This window comes from Calypte anna, chromosome 2 (genome assembly GCF_003957555.1).
Source record: "Calypte anna isolate BGI_N300 chromosome 2, bCalAnn1_v1.p, whole genome shotgun sequence".
In the NCBI taxonomy this organism is placed as follows: domain Eukaryota; kingdom Metazoa; phylum Chordata; class Aves; order Apodiformes; family Trochilidae; genus Calypte; species Calypte anna.
Window position 1 is genome coordinate 117,299,356 of NC_044245.1, and position 19,520 is coordinate 117,318,875.

At 38.2% G+C, this 19,520-nt stretch overlaps 1 protein-coding gene across 1 annotated transcript in view; it reads left to right on the forward strand.

Moving 5' to 3' along the window:
• PREX2 (phosphatidylinositol-3,4,5-trisphosphate dependent Rac exchange factor 2) overlaps nucleotides 1-19,520 on the forward strand; it is a 174,680-nt gene that overhangs the window by 40,596 nt on the left and 114,564 nt on the right. Inside the window, exons 2-6 of the mRNA XM_030445602.1 lie at nucleotides 6,667-6,738; nucleotides 6,813-6,935; nucleotides 8,836-8,940; nucleotides 11,609-11,710; nucleotides 13,393-13,554. Coding sequence (XP_030301462.1) covers nucleotides 6,667-6,738; nucleotides 6,813-6,935; nucleotides 8,836-8,940; nucleotides 11,609-11,710; nucleotides 13,393-13,554 — 564 coding nt within the window. The remainder of the gene's footprint in view (nucleotides 1-6,666; nucleotides 6,739-6,812; nucleotides 6,936-8,835; nucleotides 8,941-11,608; nucleotides 11,711-13,392; nucleotides 13,555-19,520) is intronic.

Below are 19,520 nucleotides of genomic sequence, written 5' to 3' on the forward strand. Positions count from 1 at the left end.
TTTAGAAGTTATTTCCAAAATGCTTTGGAAATGCTGAATTCTTTAAAACCAATATTCTCCTACAAAAAAGAAAAATTAGAAAAATCTGCATTTTTTTGAGTAAAAATTATATACAACTTCAAGAAAAAGAAAATGTTTTTACTGATTAAAATAAGTAGAGACATGCATAAAAGGAGCAGAAACTATTCTATGAAGTATAAGGCTTTCAAATATATGAATTCTTTTCTAATGATGATTGCAGTTTAATAGGAACATACTGTTACTTCCAGATCTGCAATTGCTTTGAGGTTTCTTAATTTTTTGTTTTGATTTGCTAGTACTGAACACAGCTGAATTCACTGAGACTTCCCAGTAAGAACCTTGCGTTCTGTAAATTCAGGAAACTGCTGACTTTTATGAGAGGTAAACTTTGTTTGTAGTCGTCATTTCTTTTCCATTCCCACTTGAGTGATATAAGATTGGTTGTATGATTAGTAGCATATTACTCACTTTGCAAAATGCACCAACAGGAGCATATGATGTACTACCAGGGGAAATTCTACACATGTGAATATTTTTCAATCCAGTCTTTTTTTTTTTTTTTTTTTTTTTTTTGTCAGGGCATCTTCAAAATACAATAAAGATTAGCTTTGTACTTCTTCATAAACATGCTGGAAAAAATGTATTCATTAGTATGAATGCCTCTTGTTCAGTTGATTTATCTGTTGCAATCCCAGCAGTCAGTTTGGAATTTGATGTAGAATAAGACAAATCCCTCCTTTTCCTCTTACAGTTCCAAAACCTCTCTGCTGGAGATGCTGAGTCTGGAATCTTACCTGTTTGCGTATTTACTAGGATAAAGGCCCACTTAGCAGCAACCCATTTTGCAGAAAATATTTGCCAAAAATAGTAGACTCTGCCTTCTGCACAGCTTGCAGCTCTGTGTTCACCCCTTACACCAGTGTGTTGCATTTCTCTAAAGCTCTAGTTAAGCTGGCTTTTAAGAAAGGAAAAATGTAGATGGTTTTCTAGCAGCTTTCTGCATGTGGCTTCAGATTGCAGCAGTGTGTGTAAACCAGCCTGACATCCAGCCTCCAGTCTGGCAATTCACTTACTTGGGCTCTGATCTTCATGGAGATGGTGTGTGAGTTACTGCATCCTTATTCCTCAACCAAACCCGTATCAATGAGCAAGAGCATAGCTAAGCCTCAGAAAACCAGTTTCCCAAAATGAAGAGCTCAGATGTGGGTGACAGGATTCTGGACATCTGGGAAGAAAATGGAACAGGTATCTCCTGATTTGGGCCAGGAAAAGGTTGTACTAAATCTTTCTGAGAGTGGCTTCAGTACAAGGAAGAGGGTGGGGACATCTGACTTCCCGCGTGGCTGAGGGGAACTGGACTTGGACTATAAATCTCTTTATTTCATCTGCTGTGGAGCTGAAAGGAAAGAGGGGATCAAAAGTGAAAGCACAGTCACAGCTCAGAAAGGTGACTATAGAGATGTGGGAGATCAGTTTAAGAGGCAGTTCCTTGTCAAAGGAGGAAACTGAGTTAGGAGTCTCAGTGGGCATGTAAAGATTAACAAGATGTACAGTAAATGTTGAAAAATATTGTCAGTGACTAGGGGAATGCAGAAAGGGTGATCAGGACAGGACAAGGTGAGAAAAAGGTTTCCTTGCTTTTCTCTTGGAAGAAAAGATAAGTTAGAGAACAACTTTAGCAGAAAATAAAAACCTGTACATGGGTTATGACTATCCCAAAATTTGGCAGTATAGTCACCTCGTATGAGCAGTTGATGAAGATCTATGTTTCTTCAGTGCAATCTTTTTTTGTGTTTGTGGGTGTTTATTTCTGAGTTCATGTTTACTTTAAGAAATACTTTGGTCAGTTGTGGGAAGGAAATTAGCAATAGAATGGAAAGTATTGCAGATGTGGTCCATCTATTCCCCTGTCCTTACAGGCATCAGAATCTGAAGCCAGCTTTGAAAGTGGCTCTAGGTACAGCTGGGAGAAAAGAAAATATGTGACCTTGGCTGATGGTCTCTCTGCTGCTTGTAATTCATCCAGTCCTGCAGGCAAGATGGAAGAAACAGGTGGTGCCTCAGCTGGTGAATTGTTGGAGAGAGAGGAGTCTTTTGTTCAGTAGCAGGAGCCAGCCTGAGCAGCCACTGCCACTGCTTCTGGCACAGGTTAATGGGACAAGGAGGGGGAGCAGACAGTGTTTACCACAGCTGCTGGTGCTGCTGGAGTCTTCTCTATTGTGTTTAGCTTTTGTTGGGTTTTTTTTTGGTGGCAAAATCAAGCAAAAGTGCTTGGAGAGAACAGCCATGGTGTTCTTCTGGGACCTGGAAAGTTATGTGTATTAATTAGAGTGTGCAAAAAACCTCAGAATCCTGTGCAAATTACTACCTTGATGTCTGGGTGCTCAATTAGTCATGATAAGAAAATACATTTGGCTGGGCACTCATAATCCTGAGCAGTTTTCTTCCCAAGTATAGGTCTTTGGGTTCTCTCTGGGATCATCTGGAATATTGTGACAAGAGCCAAATATATTTTCCACTATCTAGATGCCTACACGTTAAAAATGTATTGAGAAAACACAGAACCCACAAATATTTTAGCTTTGTGTTTCTAAATTTGTGAAGATAAGCCTATTATCATAGACACTTACAAAAATGGTAATATATGAACATTTTACTTGTTGTGGGTTTCTGTCTTTAGTCAGTGTGCAGGAATTTGTCTCTCTTGACAGTATGTAAAATAAAATTTTGTTCAGTTTTAAAGTGCAAAACATCTTGCTAGATTTATTCAACAGGCTTCAATGTAATAGATAGGATGCTTCATTTAAACTGCTTTTCCTAAAGTGAAAGGATACAGAACGTGATTTTAATGAAAATATATGTTTTTGCAGTCTACCTTGGTTTTGTTTATGACAGTATAGATTCAAGGGTAGAAAAAATGTGAAAAGAAATCTGAGGGGAAAAAATAAGTAACTTCTTTATTGCTTGTTATTTTTTTCAAATCAAGAAGAGTATTTCTTTCTAGGCTTACAAAAGTAGGATGATTGCTTTCAGAAAAGTGGTTACATATATTGGGTGATCTAGGTGCTCTGACATAATTCCAGGACTTAATTTCTTATCTGTTGAGAAGGCAAAAACTCTTCTTGCCCTGGGAATCTTCTTCAGACAGACTTCTTTGTTTTCCCTGATTTCATTCCAGATGTCAGGAGTCATTTGTGCTGTTGGCAGCCTCTTGTGCTATCTGTAGCTGTGGTTTGGTTTTTGTTTATTTTTATTTTTTTTTCCCCAACAACACACAGAGCAACTATGGAGAAAAAGCTAACAAGCAGCAAACCACTCAGCACTGCTACTCTTATTTTGATAAGACCAGAAGTAAAACCCCTGTAAAAGGAACTCAGTGTGTGTTCTCTGTGAAACAGGCTGCCTTGCAAAATGGCAGCAGATCAACAGATAGGCAAACACTTCGTGTTTATTTGGCATAATGAACAGATTCTTTTATAATTCTTTCAATTTGGATAGTCATACTTTATGTTTGGATTTTTAGTCCTGGTGTTTCTTTTAAGTGTTACAAGAGTACCAGTCAAAGGGTAGAAGAGTGATAAGAAGCTAGTACAGAAAGTATATAAAAATATCTTGCAAGTAATAAATACACAATCATGAAAGAGGATCTTGTTATCTCAACTGATATTATTAGTATGGGATTTTCTCCAGATTTTCCGTGTAATTCTTTGTCACATTTCTCAAAGGTAGAGGTGAATTCCTCCTTACCGTCATGGTAAAGAAACTGTGTCATAGCCAGAAATAGAGTTTTTATGTCCCCAGGAGGACCCAAGTGGAACATTAATCCTAAAATTCCATCTTATATATTTTATGTATACCTTATCCCCTATTCCAAATGGTCCCATATTTAGGTCTGCAAGTTCATCAGACTTCTAAAGATTGTTAAAGATGTGCCTCTTCATGTTGAGTACTTTTTCAGCATTTGTGGGCATTTCTTCTCCTTCTAATAAACAGCTACACGTTAATCATTTGGATGCCATTTTGTGTTTCCAGAAGGGTGCTTGAGGAAGTTTAGGTTTGTATTTTGAATTTTGCATTTGGTGGAGATGGGTTGTAGCAATCTGAGTGACTCAAGGATATTCCTAGAATGAAAGAAGTTTTCCATAGACAGTTCTAAAACTTGGCAACTGAAAAAGGTTTATTTACTTTTTAATGTAAATAGCAAACATCCTCTCTTTATCTTTCCTTTATCTTTCCTATCAGTCATCTGATCTTTCAAGTTTAGATTGCTTTTCATGGTGTCCAGCCAACTTGTTCCTCTGAAATCTTTCACAGAGATCTCTTTTAACTGTGAATTCAGGAAATGGTCAAGTCTGGCTGGCAGAGAAGCTCAGGGGACCTCTGTTTGCAGTGCTGCAAGGCTGAATCCCTGTACTATAGCACTGTAGCTAGAATGCTGCTAGCACAAGATGAAAATCTGGAACATTATGTTATGTTCAAAACATACAGATCTGCTATTACTTGAGAAAACTAAGATTTGAATGTCAGTTTACAAAAACTCTGGAATCCACTTGAAAAGCTAAGAGAAAGTTGAGGATCAATGACTAGGTGACAAAGGTGGAATCCTGGAGTGCACAGAGACACCTGTATTCTCTGTACCTGGTGCTGTCCTAAGAAACATCTACACTAATACAGATGCATCTGGAAGTAACCTCAGCAAGGCATGCAGGCTACTCTAGGAAACAGTGAGTCATGATCTACTGACGTGTGCCTGATAAATGAAATTTCATTAAATTTGAGCTGGTTTTTTTGCTTTGAGTTTATTTTTTTTAATTGGGGAGGGAAGGATGAGCATGCCAATTGAATTTTCCAGTTGCTCATTATAGGAGCAAGGGCTATTTAACTGTGTCCTTGTAGTTTGTAATACTTTGCTCCTTCACGTAAGGTGGTGCTCAGTAATGAGTCTGGATTTTGAGCACCAGACATAAAGTTCTGGCATTTTTTTTAGAAACCACTCAGGGCTATTTGAAAGGAGTTTCTGACTATTTGTCTCTGGTTCTTGAGTGACTAGTAAATTAGCTGAGATGCCCATTTTAATTTTCTTTCCTTTTTTTACAGGTGGGTTTTTTTTCTATTGTTATTAATAGTTTATATAGTGCATCTTCAAAAGCTTCCATCAACTTTTTTCTGTTAGCTCAACAGCTGTCAACTCCTGAACAGTTTCTGAGCATCCTTATGTATTTTCTGCTTGTGTGTAAGAATGATCTGCTTTTTCATTGTATATTAACTTCTGAAGAACTGTTCTTGGTTGTTGCCAGCTGATGATCAAGTAATTCTAGAGCCTTTTAAATAGTCAACTGTCCAACCTACTGTATGTTCATACAAGTTGGGAGACTTTTGTTTTTCCGTAGCCAGTGCTGGATTAAGGTTATTTTACACTTTAACAGTGGTAATTCTCCATCCTCCTACCTAAGAACAGCTGATTTGTTCTCCCTATCAGAGTCCTAGAGCAGAGGTGTTGTGTGTATGGAGTCAGTGGTCTGTTTTTGTTCCAGGAAGGGAGTTGATAAGAATGTTTGCATCATGGAAACCTGAGTTTCATCATTGCTTTGCATTACTCCCACTACAGCAGGTGAAGTCATTGAAGGGATAGGTCTCGGTGGCAGGTGGATGGAGGCTACCTGCACTCCCCTGAATCTTGTACTCCACTCTTGTACAAAATGTGAGGTTATTCCAGTTATTTTGAGATTGTGGCTCCGTAGTGCTCTCATGTAGTTGCCCTGAAAATTTCAAATGGTCACATCCATTGATTTTTAGGGAATAGTGGTGAGACTTTTTTCAGGAAGTAAATCAGTTGGAAGATCTTTAGGAAAAACTGGCATCATGACCACACCACCCCAGCCATGTAAGTACAGCAACATATCACATGGGCTGCATCACGTTACTGGGAGGGTCTGAAGTCATCCAAGGCCTCCCTGCCTTTATTGTTGACTTGTGTCTGGGTTCTGTGAGAGTTTGTATTTTCCTGGATTCAGTTTCTGATAACCTTCGCAGATGTGGGGTCTGGGATAGTGCAGTTTGGACAGCTCTGTTTATTGCAGCTGATGTATACTGGTTTTGACCTCATGGCTCTCCTACTAGCGTCTTGAATCACTTGAGAATAATTAATGTCCCAGCTCCCAAATCATTCTCAGTTTTTTCTTCAGCCAGCTGAATATTTACCTTCCCCCACAGTTACAGGAAATTAAGATCTTCGGGGATAACATGAGTGTGGATGAGCTGTGTGCTTGGGCAAATAATGTGAACAGAGAGCTAACAGATAGTAAGAAGAGCCATGAGTAGTTCTTGTGATTACTTTCAACCCCTCTCAGTTCTAAAGTATATTAAGTACTGTTGTCTGGTTTAGGGAAAACTTTCAAAAATTAATAGTTAATCAGTTCACTCCATGTGGGCTTGGTTTTACACTGAACAGGCAATGTGCACAGCAAATTCATAACAGGGCTGCTTTATAGTTAAAATGCTTGTTTTAAATTCCAAATAATATTCTGATGTGACTCTATATCCAAAGTGTAAGGCATTTAGGATGCAAGTAGTAGGCATAAAATACCAAAAATTGTTTGGGTCTCCCAGAAATAACTTTTTCCTTATTTGTCTTCTTTCATGCAGGCTTTCCTTCACCGAATGATCCAATGTGCTGCAGCCAAAGTAGATAAAAATGTCACAGAAGAGACAGTTAAGGTTAGTCCCCTAATTTCATACTTATTCTGGTTTGTATGTTCTGTTTTACTTATTTATGTTTTACTCTTTTGCAGTTGTTGTTTTCAAATATTGAAGATATTCTTGCAGTTCACAAAAACTTCCTGTCACTGGTGGAGGAATGCTTACAGCCAGAACCTAACGCACAGCATGAAGTTGGAACCTGCTTTCTTCATTATGTATGCTGTCTTTTATTATAGCCTTACTTCATTTTTGTTTGTTTGGTTGGGGTTTTTTGGTTGTTTTTTTGTTTTATTAATTACGTTTGTGATAGTGAGTGTGCATAGTCATGAGGACAGAATATGACTTGACTGCATAATTTAGAGTACTTTGAGATCATCTCTCTTAGTTATTATCTTTCAAAAAAAAAATAGAGGAGAATGAGGAAGGAACATATCCAATTGACAAAGTTTTGTTGTTTCATAATTTTTGTATTTGGTAAATTAGCCCAGGCTGACAAACTGAGTCCTGCATCATGGGCAGTGCTGGTGCCCGTATGTGACATGGCAGTAAAAGGATCAGATTGGCATGAAACAGCAAAAGTAATGATATGCTTCATTTTTATTCCCCTTTGCTGCTAGGTGAAAAATGTGAATATTTAACAAAGAATTACATATGCTGGGTAAAATATCTGCATTGTTCTGGACTGCAAACACATTTTGCTTCTCACTACTGCAGTACTTCCACAAGTATGTTTATATGTCCTGTAGTAATTGTTTTCTAGGACTATTATTTTTTCTTGTTGGAGCAAAACAATGCCACATAGTTACAGGGCTCTGCAAAATTAGGGCAAGTGAGTTTGCTTTCAGCTGTAGTCCTGACAAGAAGTCTAGGTTTCATTGTTTTTCTCTGGTTAGAGTCCCACTTGTTTGCTATGTCTTTGTTTATTCATTGTGGAAAGAGAAAATTATTAATAGATTATGGAAACATTGTACAGAGGTTGAGTAACATCATTTCTAGTCTGCACAAGTATGGATCATATTTGTAAGGAAATGCTTGCACACAGAATTGGTAATGATGTCAGCAAACAAGCCAATAATTTTTCATTTTCTTCCTGTTTTGTTTTGTTTTTTCTGTACTGTGTTTCTGTGATAGTCCAGCCTCTGCGTTTTTTTAGCAAAACATTCTGAAGTTCAACAAAAACAAATGTAAGGTCTTTCACCTGGGAAAACATAACCTAGGCAGTGCAGCACAGGCTGGGATCTACCCAGTTGGGGAACAACTCTGTGGGAAGGGACCTGGGGATCCTGGTGGACCACAAGCTGACCAGTAGTGACCAGTGTACTGCAGAGGCAAAGGGAGCCAAGAGGTTGCTGGGTTGCATCAGCAAGGGCAAGGATAAAGAAGTCATCATCCCACTTTACTCAGTGCTTGTCAGGCCACACCTGGAGTATTGCATTCAGTTCTGGTCCCTGCTGTACAAAAAAGATGCAGACAGGCTGGAGAGGGTCCAGAGAAGGGCCACAAAGGTGATCAAAGAACTGGGCAGCATGCTGTATGAGGGAAGGCTGAGAGAACTGGGTTTATTCAACCTGCAGAAAAGAAGGCTTAGGGGAGACCTCGTCATGTGTTCCAGTTCTTAAAGGGTGGCCACCAAGAAGATGAGTCTCATGGAAAAGACATGAGGTATTTGGTACAAGTTACTCCTGAGGAGATTTCCATTAGACACAAAAGGAAGAATTTTCACAATGAGAACAGTCAACCATTGGAATATTCTCCCTAGGGAAGCAGTGGATTCCCTAACATTGGACACTTAATATTCAGCCGGATAGGGCGCTGGGTCATCATGTCTAGACTGTGCTTTTGCCAAGAAAGGTTGGACCAGATGGTCCTTGAGGTCCCTTCCAACCTGGTATTCTGTGCTTCTATAACTGAAATTCCCAAGTTATGCTTCCAGACTGTTCATAATTCTAATTTGAGGCTGGACTTGAAATGATAAATGTAGGAAGAAGACCTGATCTTCTAAAATGAAGACTGTGTTAGCTATTCAACATTTAAAAGTGTTCATTCTGTGTTTTATTCATTGGAAAAAAGATCAAAATGGTAAGTGGAGATCAATGTATTTCTTTCTTTCTGCAGAAGGAGAAATTCCGTATCTATGATGAATACTGCAGTAACCACGAGAAGGCACAGAAAGTTCTTCTTGACCTTAACAAAATAAGAACAGTGCGGGCATTTCTTTTGGTAAATAAAATTTAAACTGGTTTTCTAACTCTGTATTTTTTGTCTGGACAGTGAATTGCTAGCAGTGTCATCTTCACCGTGTAACAACTACAAGCACACCTGCAAGGGGTTAACAGGAAGTTTCAGCTGGGGTGTTGTTGCCAGTGGAAGGAGTTGTGAACAGATTTTCACTGCTACACTTGGATTTGTGCATAATAGAGTAATAGGCAGTGTGCCTTGAACTTGCTTGCCAAGAGACAAGGGTGTAAATCCAGCTGTAACTGTAGAAAGGAAAAAAGAATAGGATAAGATTCGAGTAGAGATACAAAAAGAAATTGTAGAAAGGAAGTTGAAGGACTCATCAGAACTGCTGAAGGAGAACATTGACACTCTGGTACTGTAGCCACAAGCTATGCCAGACAGAAAAAATGTTTGGTTATGGATCATAAAGCAGCCACCGTGATTTTAGACACTGACTTAATCTTAATCCCTTTATAAGACAAATAATGAGGGATTTTAAAATTTTAAGTATGACAGTCCTCATGATTTTCTTACAGCAAAGCCAGTTTAGAGACTCTGTGTGGAATGATTTTTTACTGTTTTCTTCATGATGTCTGTGATAACAAGGACATAAAATGTGAGGCATACTATATTGGAACTTAAAAATACCTGAGAAGGTGTCCATGGAGGATAACACATTTCAGAGTGATCAGATCTGATTATTGTGTTTTGGGACTGGGGAGCAAAGCACCACAGATGTGGTTAAAATAAAGATTATTCCAGTGTTGGTAGTATCACAAGTTTTATTTAATTTTATTAACTATTTTTAACATGCAGTATGCTTTCATTACTGCTCTTGACAGTGTTCTTAGTGAAGCTGTCCTATTGCAGCTCAGTAACTTTTTGAAAGATACTGGATCTGACTCCCTTTCCTAGCTGCATCCACTTAACAGCCAAGTTAATGAGCAGTGTGGGATTACTTTATTGTAGGGGGGTGCTGGATGACATGAAGAGCCATCTGCTGTTTTGCTAAGAGTCTCTCATTCAGCAGTGTTCCATTCATACTTAAAAACAGCTTCGAAGTTGTCCTATTTTTTCTTGTTGTTGACACAGTATCCTTCACCTTGCCCCAGACTGTGCAGCTTCACATGTGTGGTTCTTGTACTGGGAGCAACATGACCAGACTCCAGAAGGGTGAATCCAAAAACAAAAACCCCAAAATACTTGAGAGAAAGATTGCAAAGATTTTTTTTTTTTTTTTAATAAGCAAGGATGCCAAATGTGCAGTTGTGGCAGTTTGTGATGTGTCAGCATTTTTTACTGCTGGGCACATGCACAGGGCTTTCACATTTGCTTTGAGCCCCTCCTAGATCAAGTGGCAGAAATCTGACTTAGAGAATAGGAGTTCTCTAAGTACAGTTTGAAAGTACAAATGAAACTTTCTAGCCAGACAGAACAGTTCAGGTCATTAGAGGTATGATTATCTATAAATAATTGCCAGCTGACACCAGACCACTTAGTCTTTTAGTACAGACACAGTTGTTATACAAACCTATGGTCTGCATTGCCATTATCTTTCTTGGCCTTTATCAGAAAAGCTTTTTCAAAGTGAGATCCCTTAGGATAAGAGAAGCTGGTTAACCTGACTACAAAGCAGTGACTTTAAGAGTGGGCGTAGAGATCCCCATAGCAGCACTGGTTCTGTATCTGTGCGTTGTGATTTACGTGTGGACTGGAGGAGCCACTCAGGTGTGGCTGGAGCCTGTGCTCCATCAACGATGTGGCTGCATCCAGATCTGTGGCCTGTGTCCACATACCATCTGGCTGTGTTAAACTACTTTAGTTTAGTGTTCTCATTGAGACATCTTGCTCTTTGAAGCTCTAGATTATCTGATACCATTGCATCACAGTTCCTTCTGATGTCTCCATTAAATAATTCTCATTGCTGTTTTAGGTCCTTATGTATTTATACTTTAATTCCAGAAATTCCAGATATGTGCTGTGACGTCCCTTGCATACTTTGTTATTCCAAATAGCCCTTATTCTTTTCTCTCTTGGTTGCTTTTTCATGTATGCTTCTACCTACTATTTCATGTATTCTCTGCTTCTGTAGTTGGATGTCCTGTCAAAACATACATATTCTTCATCCCATGACTAAGGATATTTTATTCATTGCACATCATGTTTAAATACAGAAACATATAAACAGAATACTTATTTTGGGGAGGAGGGTGTGTTTTTAAGATGGCCATGTTCAAACCTTTCAAATCATCTCTGATGCTCAGTAGTATTGCGAACTGACCTTTTGGAAGGAACAGAACCTATAGTGGTCTGCCTGAATTATTTTTATTTTTGTTTTTTTGAAGTATGAAGCATGTTTCTAGCATTTTTTTTTAATTGATTTTTAAAAAATTTTTAAAAGGGGCCTCTCCCAATCCAACTGGAGGAGGAAGGGAGATGCCTGCATAATGCTATCATGGCTTCCTTGTCATGTACCATAGTCAGTGTATCCACCCATGAATGTATTCAAGTCTGGTCTTTTGACGGTCTAGCAAACCTCCATTCTTAAATATATGTTTATACTTTATACGTAGCTTAGCCAGTATTGGTGTGTACTTATGTCCTTGCCTTTGCTTCTGATAATTTCCTCAGGATTTTTTAATAAATTCTGAAACTGTTCACACTCTAGAACTGCATGCTCCTTGGAGGACGCAAGAACACAGACGTACCACTGGAAGGATATCTCGTAACTCCAATACAGAGAATATGCAAGTATCCCCTTCTTTTGAAGGTACCTACAATATTTTTATTTAGGTCTTTATACTTTCGATATAAAACTGGTTGCTAAGCATACTTCCGAACTGCAGGAACAATTTCTCTACACAGTGAATGATCTCCTTATTATATTGGACCCAGGCTTGCTCTCATTAAAGCTAGTGGCAAGTCTTCTGAAATCAGTATTAAAAGAACTAAGGGGTTTGGCTGGCTCAGGATGATTAGCTCCCTTCTGCATCTAGTTGTAAGGTTGTCTCTCCGTTGTTGAATGGAACTGAGAGAGTTTAATGAGTCAGATTTCAGCTGGGTTTCATCTCATACCCTTGTTTAAAATGCTTGGGATAGCAGAGTTTGTTAGTGACATGCTTTGATGATTCTAATATACCAGCATCAAACTGTAAATGAAAAATGAAGATGAAAATATTTTGTAAGAGAAACTAGAGAGTAATAGCAAGATGATGAAGGTTGCTGTGTTTTTATATGGTTTTATATCTTATTTTACTGTTACAATATAAAACTTAATGAAAAAATGTTAAATGTGCTGATAAGCATTAGACATTCAAACCTCTGATCTACTGAAATTTTTCCATGTTAGGAAATAAAATAATGGAATCATCAGGGAGGTAGTCATTTAAAACAAATTTTTCCTTAACAATATTGTTTATTGTTTCAAACTGTGAGAGAAAATCCAGAGCAGATTCTCCTCTAGAAGCTACTTAAAACTTGATTATTGGAGAGTATTTTGCACAGCGCATGAGTGAGTTTTTATCTGAAACACTGCCAGTGATGAGGGGTATGTGTTTCACTGCACTGACATAAAAACCTAAAAGTAAACATGGTAAAATAAAGGTTTTGAAAACAGGGTAAAGAATATAGTATTTGCAGTGAGGTTTGAGTCATCCTAGGTATATCTGTGGTTTCACAGTTCCCCGGCCTATTTTAGTATTATTTTTATATTCTGCTTTGAACAAAGTATCTACAGACGAAGCATGGGGAAAGGGCTAATGAATTACTGTAGGGGGCAATTACATTAATATGTTTAAGAAATTTAAACACAGGAATTTAAATACACAGGCTTAGAACTCCAGAGGACCATACCCACACCTCAGTCAGGAGATGCACTCTCCATAGTCAGTCTGGTTGTTAATGGGGAGGTTTTTTTGGTTTAGCATGGCTGCCATTACCAGCAGCCATCTGAAACCAGTGAGTCACAGAAGTTATTGTTCAGTGCTCTGGTGCATGGCACTGCATTAAACAATAGTAGGGAGCTAAAGGAAAGTGGGTTTTGCCCTGAGTTGCAGGAAGGGCAGGTGTTCATTTTACATGAGTAAGCCTAACATTTTTAAGCAGCATTGTTATCCTTGCTGTTGAACAATTTCATCCTGTGGAATATAAAAAAAAACTGGGAAAAACACAAAACCCAGAACCTGAAGCTCAGCATGAAGAAGCATTGCTAGGGGGGAAAAGTAGCTGAAATGCACTTCTTTCTAAGTAGTTATTATTTTTATTTTTAGTAATTTATTTCTCTGAGTTTTGGTGTCTGACTAGGACAAAATGCTGGAGGGTTTATTACGTTCACCAGAAGTCTGGTTACTTTCTGATTTTGTATCCTATTTGATTTAAGCCTCTTAAAATGTACATTGAGAGATCAAAGATGGGTTTCTTTTTTTCCTTTTACAAAAAAAAATATCTGAATAGGAGTTACTGAAGCGGACTCCAAGGAAGCACAGTGACTATGCAGCTCTAATGGAAGCCCTCCAGGCCATGAAAGCTGTCTGCTCCAACATAAATGAGGCCAAGAGACAAATGGAAAAATTAGAGTTTCTGGAAGAATGGCAGTCTCATGTTGAAGGATGGGAGGTACTGTCATAGGATTTGTCACTTTGTATATTGAGGAGGGCGTTACAGTTTTCAACAAACATGAATTGCACTGTTTTTTATGTTTCTGAAGTACTGTCAAGTCCCTAGTTCTGTGAAATCACAGCTGGTTTTTTGGGATCTACTCTGTGTTGTCCATAACTTAACACTGCTGTATGAAATAGGCTTCCAGGGAAGAGGGCAGATATCTAGTGTTTGACTTTTAGGGTATTGATCATTTATATAAATGTGTATGTGTGCACACCTACATATCAATATATTCTAATTTAACTCCTGGTCTAATTTTACTGCTGTCAATGCCTGCCTAACAGCATTTTGTCTCGATGAAAAAAAATATTATTATTTATAATTGATTAAGCACTGGGTCCATTAATTTTTGTCAGCTTGTAGGTAGTCCTTTACCAGCTGAGCTAAACTAACATAAATGTGTTTGATGTGTAAGATTTGCTGGATTTTTGTAGTTGGCAAACGGGAGAGCTTTAATGCTTTGGTTTTGAGAAGAAACCATAGATCTATTTTCAGCAGTAACCAGAACAGCCACCCTTTCCCCTAGATACCAGCAAGATGAAGTAGTTGCAGCACCAAAATCTTCCTTTTCTATTATTTTCAGCACTATAGTTTGTGCAGAGAAATAGCTGTAGATAGAGTGTATCTTTAAGTTGCCTTAGGTGTTTTGTGTTGAAATGTCTGAGCTGCCCACACTGAGGTATGAGGGAAAAACAAGTGAAGTCTTATTAAAAAAATATAATCAAGCAAGGTAAGCATTTTTTTAAAAAATTCTGTTTTGAAGTCAGTTTTTTTCAGACAGAAATTTCAACATGGAAGTAGTTCTTCGATTTTTGAGTACTTTTCTTGAAAATACTACTTCTTTTCCTAAGAGAGATGCTTAAAGACTAGAGGGGGCTTTGTGGAAGGCTTACTGGCTGGAGAAGGTAGCAAGAAAACTGTATTTTTTACATTTTAGTTTGATCTTTCAGCTATGTCCTAGGAAATTACCTTTGTATGGTGCAGAGAAGAGGAAGGGTTAGAGACATCATTGGGACCCTGAATCAGGAAAAGCCTTGAGACAGACCTGTCTGAGCTTTAACTGACAGTACTCCCCAAGAAGTCTGACAACTAAAAATTACAATATTCACTAGAAGATTCAATTTTAAGTAGATATTCATAATAATCAATATAACAACAGAAACAAAAAATAATTCCTGCACAGTTCTGTTCCCCCCCCCCCCCTTGAATCTCCTGCTTCCCACAGCTGCTGTTTTCTTGAACTTGCTGTGCCTAAGGATGCCCTCTGACTATCCAGCAGAGGATTTGGTGTCTCCCTGCCTTTCAGCAGACCAGGTCCAGCAGAACAAGCCACTATCTGAAAGGAGCATAACATTTACAGTGAACAAAGAATACCCGTGACACTGCAGAATTATTTCCTGTCTGCTCCATGTGAAATCTCCTGATCCGTGGACTTACGCAAACCTTTGATTTGTTAATTCAGTAGTGTGGGAAAATTTGATTCACTCCAAATGTGAATTAAGGACCTAATTTTACTTTAATGAAAATTCTTTGTGTTTCTTCAGTGCATTGTGGGATTTGATTTGATTGTGGGGTGTTCAACCTGGAGAAGAGGAGGCTCAGGGGAGACCTCATCACTCTCTACAACTCCCTGAAAGGAGGGTGTAGCCAGGTGGGGGTTGGTCTCTTTTCCCAGGCAACTCTCAACAAGACAAGAGGGCATGGTCTTAAGTTGTGCCAGGGGAGGTTTAGGCTGAATATTAAAAACAATTTCTTTACTGAGAGGGTGATCAGACATTGGAATGGGCTGCCCAGGGAAGTAGTGGATTCTCCATCCCTGGAGATATTTAAAAAGAGACTGGATGTGGCACTCAGTGCCATGGTCTGGTAACTGCAGCGGTAGTGGATCAAGGGTTGGACTTGATGATCTCTGAGGTCCCTTCCAACCCAGCCAATTCTATGATTCTGTGATTCAAGGTCAGGTCAGATGGGGCTCCGGCCAACTTGATTTAGGTGAAGATGTCCCTGCCCACTGCAAAGAGGGGTGGACTAGATGACCTTTAAAGACCCCTTCCAACCCAAACCACTCTATGATTCTTTTTGTAATTGGCTTGAACTGGCTGACATAAAAAATAACTTGAAAAAATGAGTGTATGTGAACGTAAAAACTCATTAGACATGCCTGTGCTTGATGATAGAAGCAATAACAAGCTGAGAGCTTACATTATTGCATATTTTGTGGCAGGAAAATTTATTAGATAATCTTTATTGCCTGTCACTGATTACTTTATTATTTTCAACTTTTCAATTAAGTTTTTTACTGAACTATACTGATTAAAATTCTTTCACTTGCTCTCAGTGCCTGAGTCTTACAGATGTTTGTCAAATCCATCTTAATGAACACACTCAAGTATAAAGTTAGAGTATTATTAACTCAGTGCATTATTAGTCAGATAAATTTGTTAAGAACTGACTGTTCTCAGTCCTCTAGCCCTGAAAAGAGAATCCACTTTCCAGCATTAAGTTTCTTCTGGATACTTAGTAGAAAGTTCAGCAGTAGATTTGTTTGTTGTTGGGAATAGCAAAGGTAACAGTATGGAAGGGTAACTATGCAGACAGAAGCATGCAATGCATGGACATAATCCCTCTGTGCTCAGAATGTATTTTGTGAATCGTGACACAATAATTTCCTTCCAAACTTGGGTTTCGTGGTTTTTTGTTGTTGCTGTGGATTTTTTTTGGTTTGGTTTGGTTTGGTTTTTCTTGTTTTGTTTTGATGGGGGTTTTTTGTTTGTTTTTTGTTGTTTTTGGTTTTTTGTTTTTTGTTCTGATTTTTGTTATTTCCCCCTCCTCCTAGATTTAATTTTTAGGATTTCACTTGTGCTTGAACTCTGAAATAGTGATGTTTTATTAAAATAGTTTCTTTTCAGTACAGTAATGTGTTGTTTATTGCAGTTTCTGTGATCGTGTTTGATGTTATATGGCAACCTAGCAAAATTGCTGTGATTTTAATATGCTCATCCTTTTCAAACATAATGCACAGTTAGTCCTTGACATATTAAGAATTCCAGAACATGTATTCTGAAATACTGACCTAACAGTATTTTGAATAATTTACAACAACAATGACCAAAAAAAGAAAAAAAAAAATCTCTGAATGCAATGTATGAGAGTGGATTTAATTAAATAAACATCTGGTTTTCTGCATTGCCTAAAAATAAAGAAGCAAACTTGTTGGAGATTTCCTTCCAGAAGGAAATGCTTAGCACATTGCTTGGCCCCAGCTAGAAGGAAGAAAAAAAAAAAAAAGACTATTTTTAGAATCTGATCAAAGCATGACTTGAATTCTTATACATAATAAACACAAGCTTCATTTTGTGACAGTTATGGTAAAAATACAGATTCATGGAAAAATGGAACATCTGTTTCAAGAAAGAAAATTTTGAGTTTAATGACTTTCTCACTCTATTTCCTAAGTGGTTAAGTGTATTGGCCTGAATTCAGAACTTGTGTAGGTGGCTGTCTCAGCTGGAGAATGGCTCAGCAGCTGAAGGAGTCTGTCAGAATTATTTGTGTGGATGTTTTGGTGAGAGAAGAAAAAATAAATTTGTTGTATTTGTTAGCTGGAAACCTAACAACCCAGTCTGAGTCACAGCCCTACACAGTGGCAGTAGCATGGGGTGTTCTGTTTGATTCCATTCCACCATACCATCAAGTAGTATGTTAGTAGTGGTTTATATTTTAAAGTCCAGAATTTCTAATCCCTTTTCCTATTTTATTTCTCTTTCCTATGGTCATGTGAAAGTATTGAAGAGTAAGTGAGATCTGTAAGAGTAAGATTGGTAATTTCTGACCTTTGTCACTGTGTTAATGTGCTGGTAACTAAATCAGTATGGTTGTGCCTCTGTGTTTGACGGAAATTTGCACAGAAGATGTAGATAAGTAGTCTGTAGAAATGTAGTTTTTTTAACAAGTTAAACAAAGGCTGGTTTTCATCTCAAGGCAATAAAGGTAATTTTTCAGTGTCCCACGTGGGTCTTTAATGACTTAAAGATGCGAGGGATATTGTTTTAAATTTCTTGCATCTACTTCCAGTGGATTTTAAATGCATTTGTTTTGTGATACGGTCATGGTAGCCCACATTTCAGACCTCTTGCCTGAGCTATTGCCTTAGTAGAATGGTAGGTGACTGGTTTGTCAGCCAAAGATTGTTAGAAGTCAGTTTTACCTAAATAGCCTGTGGGCTCAGATCTTACAGGCTTTTAATTTCCACACCAGCTGTCATGAAAAACCACAGAGGCCTTGGCCCCAGTGCTACTGACTGGAGAGGACTTGATTCCACTTAGATGTTTGGAGTCTTCAATAACTCAGTAGGATAGATGGAGGAAAAACTAGTCTAGATTCATAGTGTAAGCCTGCTTTACAGGTCAGTTTTTTTCTAACCTGAATCCTTTTTATGTTTTGTTGGAAGATTATTGAAGCAGGTTGGTTTCTACAACGGAGGGCATTTTGTAATGGACATATTACAAAGATGTTGGTTTCACTGAGAACAGCCCACCAGGTACTTTTAATGTATAGAACTATGAATTGCAGCAAAGTGCCAGTGATTTAACATTTAGGTTGAGCAACTATATAATCTGTCCTTGCAAACACCGAGCATAAATGAAAGCTATGAGGTAGCAAATTGCTTTCCAGGTTCAGATTTGTCATATTTGAGATTTCCCTGGTAAAACATTAATGAAAATATGTTTATATCAGAAAGTTTTGGTAATATTTGTTCCAAAAGTACTGTCTGCAGTAGATAGCCTCACCTTGTTCTGGAACAAGGCTGACCTCTCATCTGTTACTGCACTCTTGAACCTTCCTCCATGAGAGGGACAGCTTGGAGTTGGATAAATGAATTACCTGCCTGGGATGGATATCCAGTGTAGCTTGGTGCTCCTGCTGGAGATCTGTGTTGGAGGTTCAAGGTGTAGCTGCATCCTTCACAACAATGTTCAAGTTGACAGTTCTCTGCTGAATTGCATGGTGGATATGGCAGTACTTGTGTGCTCTCTGCTTTATCCTTCTTCAGGAATGTTTTTGACCCATTAAGGGATGCCATGGAGATGGTTGTTCAGCCCAGATGTAGAGACAGCAGTGCTTACACATGAAACATCCTCTCTTTCTCTTTTGCCCCTTTCAGCTCCATTCCCACTGAAAGTCCAGGAACAGGCTGACATTAACAGTTTTACCCAGGCAGGCAGGGGCAGGGGATTTTTCTGCACTAGCAGTGTTACATAGGACAGCCAGATGTGACTTCTGATCCTGTTATCTTATTCCCATGGACTTCAGCAAATAAAACAGCAATAATAAAATTCTCTGACTTGCAGCCACACCAGCATGGGTTGTGATCTTGTCAAAAGGTATTCAATAAGTGAAGTTAACACTGTTCAGTATCTGGACAGGAGGTCTCCAAGGGAAAAAAACCTATCTCTGTAATGTTTTTTTCACCTAGCAATTTATAGTAGAAAAGGAGGAAAATGAAGAGGAAAACAATAGCAGAGTGGTTATGTCATACAAATAATAATCTCTGCTCTATTGTGATGTTGAACTTGAATACTGAATGAGTCAAACCTTGATAACTGAGGTAGCCTGCATTATATAAATTTAAAATATGAAATACTGTATTTTTATATATAACTTGGTGCTGCCATGGTAGAGATCTTGCTAGGGCTTTTGGGAAAACGTTATGTTTTTCTACAGTGAAAATGAAATTTTTCAACAGAAAAAACCAAAATGTTTTCATAAAACAGTTGGTGTCAAAAATACACCCTTTGTAGAAAGCTGCAAATCTTGAAATGATTTTGAAGCTTTGAGCTGAAACTTTTGGCTGCCCATTAAAAATGCTATTTTCCATCAAAGCTTAAGTTTTCTGTAAAAAAAAAAACAAACCCAAATAA